This window comes from Macaca nemestrina, chromosome 8, assembly GCF_043159975.1.
Source record: "Macaca nemestrina isolate mMacNem1 chromosome 8, mMacNem.hap1, whole genome shotgun sequence".
Lineage (NCBI taxonomy): Eukaryota > Metazoa > Chordata > Mammalia > Primates > Cercopithecidae > Macaca > Macaca nemestrina.
Genome location: NC_092132.1, coordinates 60454063 through 60468996, shown reverse-complemented (window position 1 = coordinate 60468996; position 14934 = coordinate 60454063). Strand labels below are relative to the sequence as shown.

The 14934-nt window shown below is 34.9% G+C and overlaps 1 protein-coding gene across 21 annotated transcripts in view; it reads left to right on the top strand.

The window, feature by feature from the left end:
- LOC105477129 (RALY RNA binding protein like) overlaps window positions 1-14934 on the top strand; it is a 733794-nt gene that overhangs the window by 673816 nt on the left and 45044 nt on the right. For all 21 annotated transcript variants that reach the window (XM_071068042.1, XM_011733504.2, XM_071068041.1 and 18 more), the window contains 2 exons: window positions 305-462; window positions 11358-11471. In XM_071068042.1, coding sequence (XP_070924143.1) covers window positions 305-462; window positions 11358-11471 — 272 coding nt within the window. The remainder of the gene's footprint in view (window positions 1-304; window positions 463-11357; window positions 11472-14934) is intronic.

The window sequence follows — 14934 nt, the reverse complement described above, 5'->3', positions numbered from 1 at the left end:
GCATAATTTCAACAATTGCATGGTACTGTTGGAGCAAAGCTCCTAGTCCTTTCATACCTTACAAATGAGTTCCTCTTGGAGGTCACACTCGAAAGTCCAGAAAGCATAGACTATATTAGCATTCCATTTTCTTAGTGAAAATTAAATCTGCCAAATAATACCTGCATCTGAATATTAGAGAACAACAGCAGAAAGAAAACATTTATTGAAATTTTCTACGGGGCTATTCTGTTAATCATTTCACATATTTGATAGAATTCTCGGGTATCAAACCAATTCTCAGTCCCATTTGTGTTTTGTAAAGGTTATTTGATTACCACGGGCGTGTGCCTCCACCTCCCCGTGCAGTAATTCCACTGAAGCGTCCCAGAGTGGCAGTCACGACGACTCGCAGGGGGAAAGGAGTCTTTTCCATGAAAGGTGGATCGAGATCTACTGCCAGTGGGTCAACAGGCTCTAAATGTAAGTAAGGTCCTTCATTTTATTTCTCCTTAAAGAAGGGGGTGGTTAACTATCATTGCATGAATGCCTATATTCAATAAATTAACCAGATAGTTATGAAGGGCCTGCTATGTATAAAGTATTAGAAAATCATAAAATGGATAAGAAATGGTCTCTGCTTTCCACCATACTGTGTTGCAGTAGGGGAGACAAACACAAACATGTCTAACAAAAACCCAGGACCAATTTGAAAAGTATTTTATCAGAGCAAATAACACTGTGCTCTCAGCTTAGCTTGTGACATATTAAAGTCCTGAAACATAATATGTTGCTTTTAATGAAGAAATCAATTTACTTCCAAAGGGAGTGCATAAACTGTCTTTTCAGAGAAGCATTATACAAAATTAGTTCATGGTTTGAATATTTGAGCAATTAAGAGAGGCAAACTATAGAAATGTTAAAAGCATAATTTACCATACAGTGATAAATTATTATGAGATATATGTATCTGAAAATATATTTAATGTCATAAAAAGTAAAATAATATTTGCATAGTTTCACATTAATTAGTAAAAAGCAGCGATACAAACTTTCCAACTAAACACACTGCTAAATTTTTATGTGGAGTGATTCAGAAAAAAAATTTATTTGTTGTTATTCCTAAGGATAACAAAATTTCCCATATTCCTTGAGATTGCCCTTTATCAGAAAGTGAACAAATAATGAACTGATCAATAGGTAAAAGAATAAACACATAGAGAAAGTTGGGAACACTATATTTCATTGATTGAAGTGACATTTGAGTGGAAACCTAAAGGATGTGAGGAAAAGAGAAAGTGAGCTTGAAGCTGTCAGAGACAGAGCATTCTGTGGAGAAAAATTGGTCAGTGCAGAGACCTTAAGTTGAATAGTCAAGGAACAATAAGGAAGCCAGTGTGACTGCAACAGAGCTGAGCCAGTGAGGGAAAGTCTGGCTGGGGATCAGGTCAGAGAGTTAGACACAGGGCAAGTTCCAATGCAGCTTGATAAGCCACTGCAGAGACTTGGATTTACTCTGCATCCCAACCATTTAAGACAAGTAAGGCAAATACTATTATCCCAGTTTTATTGATGAGTAAACACAGAAAGTCATATAGCTAATTGATATAGTAGAGCCAGAACTAGAACCTAGGTCTCTTAGTTCTTATGCCCATAGGCTATTTACTGTAGAACACTGCCTTTTATTTCAACACTATACTAAGAAAGAATCACTATTGAAATACTTTGTTTTTACAAAACGCAGTTCAAGATGCAGGAAGGTACTGATGCTTCTGAAAAGGCTAAAGTTTATTATACTCAACAAACTTTGTGGACCTAAGATAACTTCAATAGCACATTCATAGATTTATGGATTTCTATGTAATTATGTATCCATGTATCTATTCTGTAGATAGGTAAATATGAATTCCTTTTTGAGTCTTAGTAACAAAAAAAGGAGTTTCTGCAGCAACTCGTTGGAGGTTAGGTCACCCCAATGTGGAGTATACACAAGTTTCTCTCTCTCAAAAAGTCTCCAAGTGTTGAAAATTTCAATGACTTGTTTCTTACATTGGAAAAAATAAACAATGAAGGGATTTTTATAGAAAGACAAATTGCCAAAGTCAGCTACTTGGAGAAATAATGTGAAGAGACTTTACAGTTTGTAACCATTACAACATGTAACATAAGAATTTATCCTTAAATCCAATGGTAAATCACACATGAGGTTTAATTTCATCTTTTCTTTCTTTTTTTTTTTTTTTTTTTGTGTGTGTGTGTAAGATGTGACAGTCTTGAGAAAAGGCTAAATCTGAAAATTGGACTACTAAATACAAACTAGAGATGCTTTGAAAGAAATGTGGTGTGTTTTACTTTTTTGCAGCAATCATTCTTTGGAACTGTGCATCCTACAATATCTCTGTTACGCTGGAAAGATATAGATAAGCAATAGGTAGAAAGATAAATTATGTGGTAAAAAGATTTTGTAAGGACAATCAAGACAAATGATCATTTAAAATCTATTCAGCATATTATAATTATGTTAATTTTACTTAAGGTTTTTAAGTGCTGTATCTTTATTATATTGAAGTTAAATCAAAAGGAAATATTTCATATAAAACACTGGGGAAAATCACTTTAAAAGATTTATCCTAAGGATTAAATCTAAGCTTGGAGGTAGAATAGTCATGTGGCTTCCAGCATCAATAAGACAGCTCCAAGGGATTACTGCCGAGAGACAGGCAAGCCACAGGCTATAGGTGCAACCCCAATAAGATACTTGAGTCGGGGAGCTTGACGGGCCTGGTTTACATAGTAGAGAAGAGGGGCTCCTGGGCCTCCTCCAAGCCAGCCCTGCAGCAGAGCTTCTGTGTAGTAGTCAATGTCATGGTCAGTCACATCAGAGATTACCCAGAAACAAGGGGCAGCCATGGTGTACTTGAGCGTGATGCCAGCTCCCTGTTATTACAGCAAGACAACAGATTGATCAATTCTATTCATTTCATATATTTCTATACATTTAGAGCTCAAGTCACAAAACTTAACTGTTAATTAGTGTTACTTTAGTGAAACATAAAAATGTATCTATAAGTCACTGGGAAGCATAACTAGAATCATGATTTAATATTCTTTTTAGGAGCATATTGGCAGATTATATTATGGGTACATATATGTACATAAAATATATACGTGCATGTATAAATATTCATTAAATTTATAGTACTTTTTATAATTAGGTTGGTTTCTGGAAATAACAAAAGTTTCAAACTCAAATCACAAATGAAAAGTATCAGTGAAGTTTAAAATAGACTATGTTAATATTGATAGAATCTGAATAAATATTTACTGAGGTATATATCTCACTCTTTTATTAATAGCTGTTTCCAGCATTTAATGGTTTGGCAAGTTCAGAAGAGGAAATTAATGTTATAGCTTGGATAATTTGTCATTTCTTATTTCAGAATTTGTAATATGACTGAATTCTGCTAAGGAGAAAACTATATAAAGAAAAATATATTAATGTGATAATTTACCAAAAATGAATACTGATAAGCATTTAAAGTGGATTGCTTTAAATAGATTGCCACTAGGTATTTCTGTCCCATTTCAAATCAAATTGAACTAAAACTATAATCAACTTGTCCTGTCCTGACATCATAGAGTCATAAAATAAAGAAAATATGATATTGCAGATTAGTATTTTACGAAAGAGAAAACATGAATATCAGTGAGCTTTAGCTATAGTTTCTTAGTGGAAAAATTGATGCCCTCTGGAAAAAAATATTTGATATCAATTTCTTTAAAGAATTAATTTAAATTCTAATGTCTAACAAGAAAGACTCTGGTAAGTTTGAATGCCTTTAGGGACTTGTCAATGCACTTTCAGTGACAGAATAGGTGACAAACTAATATAAATGCCCTGAAACATCTAACAGGAAATTAAAGACAGTTCAATTAAAGTTAAAATTGAGAATTTATCCCCAATGCTAAGAAGGCTTTATGTTGGGTTCTTCCCCTCAAAAGTATGTGATTGAAATACAGAGATAAAGCATCAACCAGAGAAATAATATTAATACTCAGCAACATATCATTAAACATTCCCATCCATTATCCTAGGCAAAGTATATTCTGTTTTAGAGATTTTTAAAGAGAGAAAGTACTATCAGCCGGAAAGGTTAGAGAAGGCTTAACAGAGAATTTTGAATTGAGTTTAGAAGAGCCGGTGCATTCAGAAAGGTAGAATGAAAGATACTTGCTTTCTGGGAGACAGGATCTGGGTGGAGAACAGAGGCTTTCCTGTCAGATTGCTTGGAGTGGAGTCTGTTTCACAGTATACTACCATGGTGGCCTTGGGGAAATCCTTTAACCCCTACATACCTCTAATTTCTACCTGGAAATTGAAAATAATATACTGTATATCCAATAGTTATTGTAAGAACTACTTCTGTATATAAAATGCTTAGGCACATAGTAATGTTAATGAGGTTATTGCTACTACTCTTATTATTATAGCAGGTAGGAGCATGGAACATGTAATTGCTGCACCTAGAATCCAATAGTGCCTCAGCCATTTATTATGTGTGTCTTGCGGCAAGGTACTTGCTTGCTGTGCCTTAGTTTCCTCATCTATAAAATGGGAATGATAATCTTACTGCCTTCTCTGTAGAGTTGTGAGGATTAAATGAGCTAGCACATGTAGAGCTCTTAGAACAGTGTCAGCTAATATAAAAGTCTTAATAGATAATAAACTGTGCTAGTCTGAAGTAAAGATTTATTGCTAGGAATGTCAGTTAATAAACTGAGGACATTATTATTAAACAAGATATAAAATTGGGTAAAAGGATAATGAAAAACTGTGCAGAATATTGAAGGGTTTGGATTTCATGCAGGGCCAAGATAAAAAATTCTCAGCAAAGTGCTACCTGCTCAAAATGATATTTTAGGACATCTGTATGATGGGTGTCATTAGTTGGCGAGGGCTGTCATAACAAAGTACCATAGTTTGGGTGGCTTTAAATTTATTTTCTCACAATGATGGAGGCTGAAAGTTGGAGATCAAAGTGTCAGAAAGCTTGGTTCTTTCTGATTGCTGTGAGGTAAGGGTCTGTGTCAGTCCTCTCTCCATGACTGGTAGATGACTATCTTATCCCCATGTCTTCACACTGTTTACTCTTCATGTGTCTTGTCTAATAAATTCCCTCTTCTTATAAGGACAAGTTTAGACCCCTCTATGTTACAAGGGCATCACCTATCCTCTAACTTCAGGCCAGCTGTTCGTTTTTTTATTATGGAACTTACACTCTTCTGCTTCATGTCGTAGTTATTTGTATGGACATCTAATCTTTCTATTTTCAATTACAAATTCATTCAAGTTGATTATGCTTTGCACAGATTATACTCTTAAACATTTGTGAAATGTGACATCGCTATTATTTTTGCTTTTTGCATTTTACTTTTTGTCATACATTTTACAGTTGACTTTGAACCACATCTTTAAAAATGCTACAGCTCAGAGAAAATTAGTTACAGAATATGTTGCATCAGTCGGTGAAACAAGGGGACAAATTCTGGCCTACACTCCAGGGTCTAAGAGAAATCAGTGTGACGTGTATTTTCAAGTTATGTGATTTGAGATCTGCTACTTCTGTTACTTAGAAGGCCATGTTTGCTTGCTGAAATCTAAAGTATCTTTTCAGTCATAACTCAAAAACTATTCTTTTATGACTATTTTCACAATCAGTTATCATCAAAACTAATTTATCTTTTCTCTTTGCCCACATAGTTGATACAAGTTCAATTAATCAGCACCTAACACAGACAGGTATTAATTTTCCATTGATGAAATAGACATGAACCCTGAGGAACTGATATTCCATAGACAAAATTGATGTGATCTTTCATTTTCAGGCACTTACTATCTGGTTGGGGGCAGGGGGGACCAGAAAATTTAAAAATGGGAGATAATTTTAATATCAAGTGACAGAAGATTTTTACTATTTCTCATTTTTTGTATTTTATGTTATACGTATCATAATAAATTACTTACATATTTCTTTTCTGTCCCTAGTTATAGAGTCCATGAGACCAGGGAGGCAGTTCACCATGATGAGAAGTTCATGATGGGCAGTGGGGGGTAGGAGGGTAGGACCTAAATACCCATGGCTTTGGCGTCAGGCAGCCCACTCTAAACTTGAATTATTGCCTCTTGGCTAAAGCAATCTTTTTAAAGAATATTTTAAAAAATTTTTTTAGAAACAGGGTATCACTCTGTCACCCAGGCTGGAATGCAGTGGCACGATTGAATAGCTCACTGTAACCTCAAACTCCTGCACTCAAGCTATCCTCCCAGCTCAGCCTCCTGAAGAGCTAGGAATATAGGCGCATAGCACCATGCCTGGCTAATTTCCTTATTTTTTGTGGAGATAGGGAACTCATCATGTTGCCCAGGCTGATCACAAACTCCTGGCTCAAGCAACTCTCCCGCCTCAGCCTCCCAAAGCACTGGGATTATAGGCTGAGCCACTATGCCCAGCCTGCTAAAACACATTACTTAACTTCTCTAATATTCACTGTTCAAATCCAAAAGTAAGTTTAACAATTCTGATTTGCATATTGGGAATAAATTAAATGATATACTTGCAGCTTCTAATGAAATGCAAGATGAACAGATGCAGATAGTAAGCATTTAATGAATATTTATTGAATAAAATCCACTCATTCTCCATTTCATTTCCTTTTTAAAAAATATAGAAATAATGGGTATAGATGTAAGTAGGCATAAGTATTATGAATACATACATATGCATATATATGTAATTCCCTGTTCTAGGAAATTTCATCTATGGGGTGGGTGATAACCAGATGCTGCAATTTATTTTAGCAAAATACTTTAAAGTTTGGCTTTTGAAAACTATTTCTGAGACTAGCAAATTAGCCTCTTCATATTAAATTAGCTTTAAAAAAATTGTATTACATATTATGTTACAAGGGTATCACCTGTCCTATAACTTCAGGCCAGTTGTTCATTTTCTTATTATGGGATATTTATGTGTATATAAAGAAGGGGACAGATGGAAGCAGAGAAGAGGCATTGAAGTGATCATGATAAAGATTTCCAGAAACCTTCCTTTTATTTTTCTGAATATTATTGAATTAAACACAGTGGTTCATTAATTCATAGTGAAGGAAATAACTGAAACTGATGATCATATTTTTCACATCAACTGAAGCTGCATGACACAATAAAAAGTGTAGAATTGAAAGTAAGAAAATCTAGGTTTCAGCCTAAACTCTTACCTGTGCATATCACGTGACTTTGGGAAAATGCTGTACATCATCAGATTCTCAGATTCTTTATTGTTGAAATACTGTATTTAAAACTGATTTATAAATTAAGTGATATGCAAATATATTTCTTTGTTTTGGACATTCAAATAATGTATTAATGGCTGGGGAAAATAAAAATAATAACAACATGTGATTTGTTGTCAAAGTCCACATGATTACAAACATTTTTCAGTTTTCTAAATAGTTGATAGGAAGCATGATATTGGTAAGGGAGGTTATATAATTATCTAGAGCAAGGTTTCAATAGTTTTCACATGATCAGGATTTGGGGTCAGATAATTCTGTGGTGTGGTGTGGTGTGGTGTGGGCTATCTTGTGCATTGTAGGATGTTGAGCAGACTAAATCCTCACTAGAAGCCAGTGGCACCACCCCTCCAAGTCATAACAAGCCAAAATGTCTCCAGAGACAGTAGAATCTCTCCCGCAGAGCAAAATCACCCTCTATTAAGAACCACGGATCTAGACAGTTAGCTGAAGCTTCTTTATTTACCCAGAATAGACTTGACCCAAAGATGATTAAAATAAATTGAAATATTTTTTACCACATAAGTCAGAAATGCACACATTTTTATATAGACAGATGGTATCATCCCATGTGCCTAATATTCTTTTTGGATTATATCTCACGTCACAGCAGAAGGCACAATCATTTTGTCAACTGTATCAGAATGTAGTAACATTTATCACCAAATAAATGACCTGTCTAGAGAGCGCAGATCTGAAATGACTTAATGTGACTTCTTTTTTAAAATAAAAATACTACAGTAATAGTGAGGCAACCTGACTTCTATTTCTCCAGTGTTCTTCTTGCCTAAAAATAAGCTAAAGTAATTTGTCCTAGGAACTTTGTAATTTTTTTAATTTATCACTTTGCTGATTTTGTTTGGTAATTCTAAATTCAAGCCCTATAATCACTCATAGAAAAATAAGTTGTCCTCAACAAAACAACCAAAGATTTTTATTATGACAGCATGTCTGCTTTTGTGTGTTTTTTTTTTTTTTTTTTTTTTTTTTTGAGACAGAGTCTCACTCTGTCACCCAGATTGGAGGGCAGTGGCACGATCTTGGCTCGCTGCAACCTTCGTCTCCTGGGTTCAGGCAATTCTCTGCCTCAGCCTCCCAAGTAGCTGGGATTACAGGTGCATGCCACCATGCCCAGCTAATTTTTGTATTTTTAGTAGACATGGGGTTTCACCATATTCGTGTATAATTTTTGACAAGTATTTTCTGTGGTAAAATTTATCTAGAGAAAAAGAGCAAAAGATATTTTTCCTGTGAAGATAGTATTACCAATGTCTTCTAAAATATCTCTGATGTATGTATATACACTCAACTACTAGAGAATAATAGTAAGCAAAAATAGGGACAATATAATTCACTGTGCAGTAGAGAAGTTATTAACAGGAGGGGAAAAAGTAGAAAACAAAAGCAGAAGAGAGTTAGAAAGAACAGTACATGAGAGACAGAGGAGGTTCATTCCAGGCATTCCATCCAGAAACCAGATGTAATAGCACAAAACCATAGCCCATATATAGATAGTGACTCTGCATAAAGAAAAGTAGAAAGTGGACTAAGGCCAATTGGACCAGGTAAGGGGCAAGCCTTCTCCCAAGGACAGCACTGAGATATTGAAGTGTGATGAGGAAACGACTTCTACAGTTGCTCAAGAGGCAGCCAAGATTATATGTAGAGCCTGCTTTGCAGGACCTAGATGAGCATTTGCTGCCTCCCCCCATTCTAAGAGAGGAACTGAGCAGCCTGCATAGGGTTAGAGGCTCACTTTAACATTTCCTGGTAGGTCCAGGAAAGAACTGACAGAATCTCTCCAGATTTCTGTGTTACATTTGAGCATTGTTTCTTGAGTAACATTAACTTATTAGACCCAAATTCCATAATAATCCAGCTGAGATCTGAAAGGTGTTCTTTCAGTGCTAGACATGAGTCTAGACTTAAACAAAACCTTGGCTCCCTGGAGACTTCTAAGTTCCAGCCAGATGAGTCTGTATTTCCAATTGTTTTCTAATGTAGGTTCAATAAAGTAGAGTAGTAGTGGTTTATTGGTTTATGTTTTTTAAGGCAATACATAAATTAAAATTAGTCAACTGCATTCCTGGGCTAAGGAGTAGCTCTAATTGCTAAGAAATATATTCTGTTAGTTTTCAGCCATAGTCTTAGTTCTCCTGCATTGAAATCTAATGTTATAAGATAAAATATTTTCTATTAAATTTGATACGTTTAAGTAAAACTGCATATGCCTTCATCAAAGGAATGAGTACCACTCTTCAAAGCAGAATCAATTTGCAATTGTGACAGATGATGTTTCTCAAATTTAGCTGCAATTCCACAATGGTACTTTGATGTCTTTGAAGTAATTGACATGAGGAGTGATTCTGTATTTTACACTATTCTACTTTCAGTTTAGTCATTCATCAGAGGGATACTCCAGAGGGCCCATGCTTCTTGCAGTTTTTATTTTACAAACAACTTTGCATTGTAAATAAAAGTCTGCTTTAAAAAAAAAAATCTGATTTTACAATGGGAAAAGTTTTCTCATTTTTATATAAAAATCTGTTCTTCCCTTGAGACTTAGTGTTTATAATCCATAATATATCATGTATACTATATCATTTCTTAATTGACAAATAGTTCTATTTTAAGCAACATAGATTGCATTTTTTTATTTTTTCAAAAAAGTCTGAAGACTAAAGAATCAAACTAAACACTCTAATTCCCTCAGAAATTTCTGGGGAATATCTAGTCCGAGATTATTAGAAACCAGAAGGAAAAGAGACAGAAGAGAAATAGACTGGAATCAAATAAGTGTCCAATATCTTGAAACTTGGCTCTTGACTGAGGTGTGAATACTGCCAGTCCACCTAATAAAAGCTCGGAGGAAGGTATAGCTGTTCCATAGTGATAGTTTTAAAATCTTTCATCTCTGATTGTTGTGGATTCAACATATTTCTAAATTCCATTATCCATTTGCATACCCTTCAGTCAAAAGATTTAGGATTAAATGCTCATGTCACTGAGAATCCCTATTTGTAACTGGCAAAATAATACAGTGTTCCAGGATCACTAGAAGTAATGAAAAGGTGATAAAATTGAAATGGTTTTCAGAAAAATAAGGACAGTGCAGTAAACTTTTTACAAATATAAACATATTTCATTTAAAGCATTGTCTTTGAAATATGAGACTGTTCTTTCCTTAAGCCTTTTTGCCTTATAAAATAATTACTGTAGTCAACAGTAGGCTATTTATTGTTGTTTTTAACATCCATACTTGGCAAAATGAAAAGTTGCCAGTCTTATGTTAGTCCCCACTTGTTTTCTTTGAAATGGTACTAAACTCTAAAAATCTAGAATGGGAACCACTACTATTGAAAATATCAATGGGAACTTCAGTGATTTTCCTTTTCATCAAGCCCAGGGCTTAGAGGAAGGCATGCACAACTCACTGCCGGTTTTTTTTGTTGTTTGTTTTGTTTTTTGTTTTTTTTTTAAGAAAAACTGAAGCTTCATAGCAACTTTGAGGGAGCTGGAGTTTTCTCGCATCTAAGACATTTTATTTAAAGGATAAATTGTATATCCTGGTTTCCATCAATTTCCAAGGAGCTGGATTAAAATATCATTGACTGCTAAAATATATATTACAACGTAGTTCCTCAAAGTAGTATCCGCTATGATTTCATTATTCCTTCATCTGAATCCCTCTCACATTGAAGATTTACTCTATTTGCTAAAATTTTACCAAATGATGCTAAATTTATCATTTTATAAAATATTTCTAAATTCTATTATCCATTTCCATAACCTTCAGTCAAAAGATTTAGGATTAAATGCTCATGTCACTGAGAATCCGTATTTGTAATTGGCAAAATCATCCAGTATTCCAGGATCACTAGAAGTAATGAGAAGTTGATAATATTGAAAAACATCCTATGTGATTGGACACAGACTTGAGAAAATATGGGGTGCCTGTGAGTTGGGTCCTAGGCGAGTTATGGTGCATTTGATGCTCTGCTGTTTTCTTCCTTCTTTCTCCTTTCCAGTGAAATCAGATGAGTTACAGACCATCAAGAAAGAATTAACCCAGATCAAAACTAAAATTGACTCCTTGCTAGGGCGCCTGGAGAAGATTGAGAAACAGCAGAAGGCGGAGGCAGGTAAGTGAAAAGGATCTGTGATCACAGACAGGTCAGAATTGAACCAGTGAAACATTGTCAATCACAGAGGCAGTACAGGGTCAGAAAGACACTGGTTGAGTTTAACAGCGGTTAATACAGATATGCCAACAATATCTTTAAGCCAAGAGTTGCAATAATAAAATATGATTTTTTTCTTTTAGAGAACATGAACCAATTTTTCTAAGATTCATACTAAAAATAAAAGGCAAGGAAAAGTGTTTTGATGGAATAATCAGCACTAGTTGAGTCACAATTGAGTTTGTCTCAATATCAAGTAAGCTTTCAGAAAATCAATTAACAGAATAATGCTATCAGGCTAACATAATATTCACATATAATTAAATTAACTGCAGCAAAATTTGACAGGTTTCAACAATTATTATAATGCCCCACTCCTGCCTTTGCTGCCACCCTGAAACACTTCAGTAGCCAAGTTCAGGAACCTCAAGACTAAGAGCATGTGCCTGGCTACCCACAGGCCAAGTTATTTGATTACGTGTTTTACAATTTAATAGCCTCTGTCTTTTGAATTGTCAGCCCTGACCCAGCTCCTTTCTAGTACAACTCTAATGCTCTTTTCATACGGCTACAGATATTTTTTAAGTCACAAGTATATGAGAACTGGTATAAACTAAGAAGTAGGCCACAGTTTGAAAAGTGTGTTCTACAAGGCTTTAGATGCCTCCGAAGCCTCCTTAGAGTTAAGATGGGGATTAGGAAGAGACCCAGTAGGTAGCTAGACTTATGTTTCTTCAAAACCCAGCCCTTGCTCTGACCAGTGTCATTTCCCTGTATCTGTTCTAGATACTGGCATTCAATATAAGACTTAATTTGCTGGAAGAGTTCCACTTCTTATAAAACAAATAAATAAAGTGTGAAAGCCCTTGATAAATTTGGCCTCTTCATTTTGCAGATGAGAAAACAAAGCCTCAGAAAAGTAAAGTGATTTTCCTAGATCTGTATATCTAGTTAGTGATAGACCTCTGTCTCAAACACACAGGAGCCTGTCAAAAACTGACAGCGGCTTGTAACTGAATTTAATGCCTTTTCCCATTTACAGCCCCAATCTCAGGTTCTCCCCAGGGCTTTGGTCCAGGATTTCACTGAAGTAAGGCTATCTGGGTAACACCTAAATGATGAGAACTCCTGGGGACCTAGGGCCCCTGAGCTACCACACACAGGAGCCTGTCAGTTTTTTGACTCTTATCACTGAGGTGAGTGTTGGAGCTTACCCTTGGCGGTGAGCCATATAGGGCTCAAGAATGAAAATAGGCAGATTTGAGATGGTAGTGTAGCATAATGGATGATAGAAATAAACTCTGGTTCAAATCATTACATACCACATATACAGTTTTCTCATTTATAAAATGATACTGATGGCTGCCTCACATGGTGAGTGATAAACAAAGTAGCATATGTAAATTATATAGCACAGAGTTAAAAATATAATCATTGGAGTTATCCAGGATTAGTAGCAACATACCCATGTACAGACAAATGGACATTCCTCGTACCTTCATACAGCCCATTTTTAAAAAACACAAGCCATGTACCTAGCACATGGTCAACTCACACTAACACTTGTTAAGGTAGATGAGTAATGATAGACTAAATGGAATCTTTCTTAATTAAAAATTTCTATTACAAGTGTATTTTCTATTCAGAAAAGGTACACTGCCTATACTTTTTAATAAAAAATTTTAGATTTTAGAAAGTTTTTACATGCTGTCTATGGCACTGAGGTGTTACTGTAACTGAAATATTCTGTGATGTTGCCTAAATCAATATTTCCCTTTGAGGAACTCTGTAAAATTCATTATTATGTAAAACAACCCTTACAGCAAAGGACTTTGATAACCAATTTGCACTTCAGTTTAAAGGATTATGGAGAACTCATTTAAATATAAATCACCTCAAAGAGAAAAATGTGATCCTTATTCCATCATAATATACCTTCAGTTTCCTGCAATGACTAATACCTTCCACATATCTTTTTGGAAGATCATTGAGAAATGTAACACTAAAATTCAAAGCTTGCATCTTTTTTTCCTGAGATGTCACTTACTTTTGAACATGTTTAACCTTTTCCAGTCATGAGACAGTTGCTTTTAAAATAATAGACTTAGTCCTTTGATATTTATGTTTTTCTCTTTAACTTTTTATGAAGAAAATGAATTAATTTAATTTGTAACTCCATTCTTTTAGTAATTGTTTCCTGAATAGTGTCTGTATTTATAGAGATAAAAGATAAATGTTTTATACATTTTACCATATTTTCTTTATGAAAAGAAATCAGGGTTACCTGGAAGGAATTAACACTACCTTATGGAAAGTTGAGTGAAATGCACTAAAACTCATTTTAAAATGCTCATTGCCTCCCTATTCAAGGGGACAGTCATTATAATGCTTAATTAGTTGAAAGCTAATTACTTGGTAGCTAGCATTTACTCTTCATTATTACTCTTTCATAAATTTCTCACTCCTAATTTACTATTAGTTATTTGATAGTGAAATTTTCCAGCAGAGAAGTAATGGCAGGAAGGAGATGGAGAATCGGAAAGTGTGGGGAAGGACACACGACATGGGCTGTGCCTGAGGTCAAGTTCCATAGTATCTTTTTTTTTTTTAAAGTAAACTCGTAAGCTCTCAGTACATTATTTTGGATTTTCTATACCTTAAATTGCTCAAATAGATGTGTGTGTGGTGTCCTGTCATTTGAGATCATTAAGTTCCTCAGAACAAGATCATATCTTCTCTTCCCTAACTCTGCCCAACACCATGTATTATGTACTGGGCACAACTTAGCAAGTCATTTAACTCTCTCAGGTCTCAAGACTTTCAAATGTAAACTAGAGGAATGGGTTATGGCCTCAAATGTATATTCCAGCTTCTAAAATTACGATTAGTGTGCATCCACCATGCATATATTATTTTTTCCATTACATCACACAACTTCTTTGGGGATATAGTGACTATGTAGAATATAGAAAACCAGAACTAACACTTAAAATCAGTTTGGCCAGCAATTTTGCCTCATTCTTAGATAATTCTTTTAAAAGAGCCACATATAAGTTGCCACATATGCATAGCACAAATTACATGCTTTACACAAAGATGTTAAGTGACCAAAAACAGTGAAAGGCACAAGAAGGAAAAGTAAAGACTGGGTATCATGCAATGGGCACAGTTACTCCATGGGTAACTACATTTTTATTAAAAAAAAAATTACATTTCAAGTGCAGACTTTCTGAAGTCAAAAGGCAATTAGACATTATTTAGTTCAATTTTATTCTCACTGTTATGCCTGATACATAAGCAGCCAAATCTGACTGGGACAATTCCAATGATAACATTGGGATGTTAGACCTAAGCCTTAGAGAGGTTACAAATAGGAGTCCCACAAGATCAATTCATCCTACCCATATGTTTGGTATAAGAGATG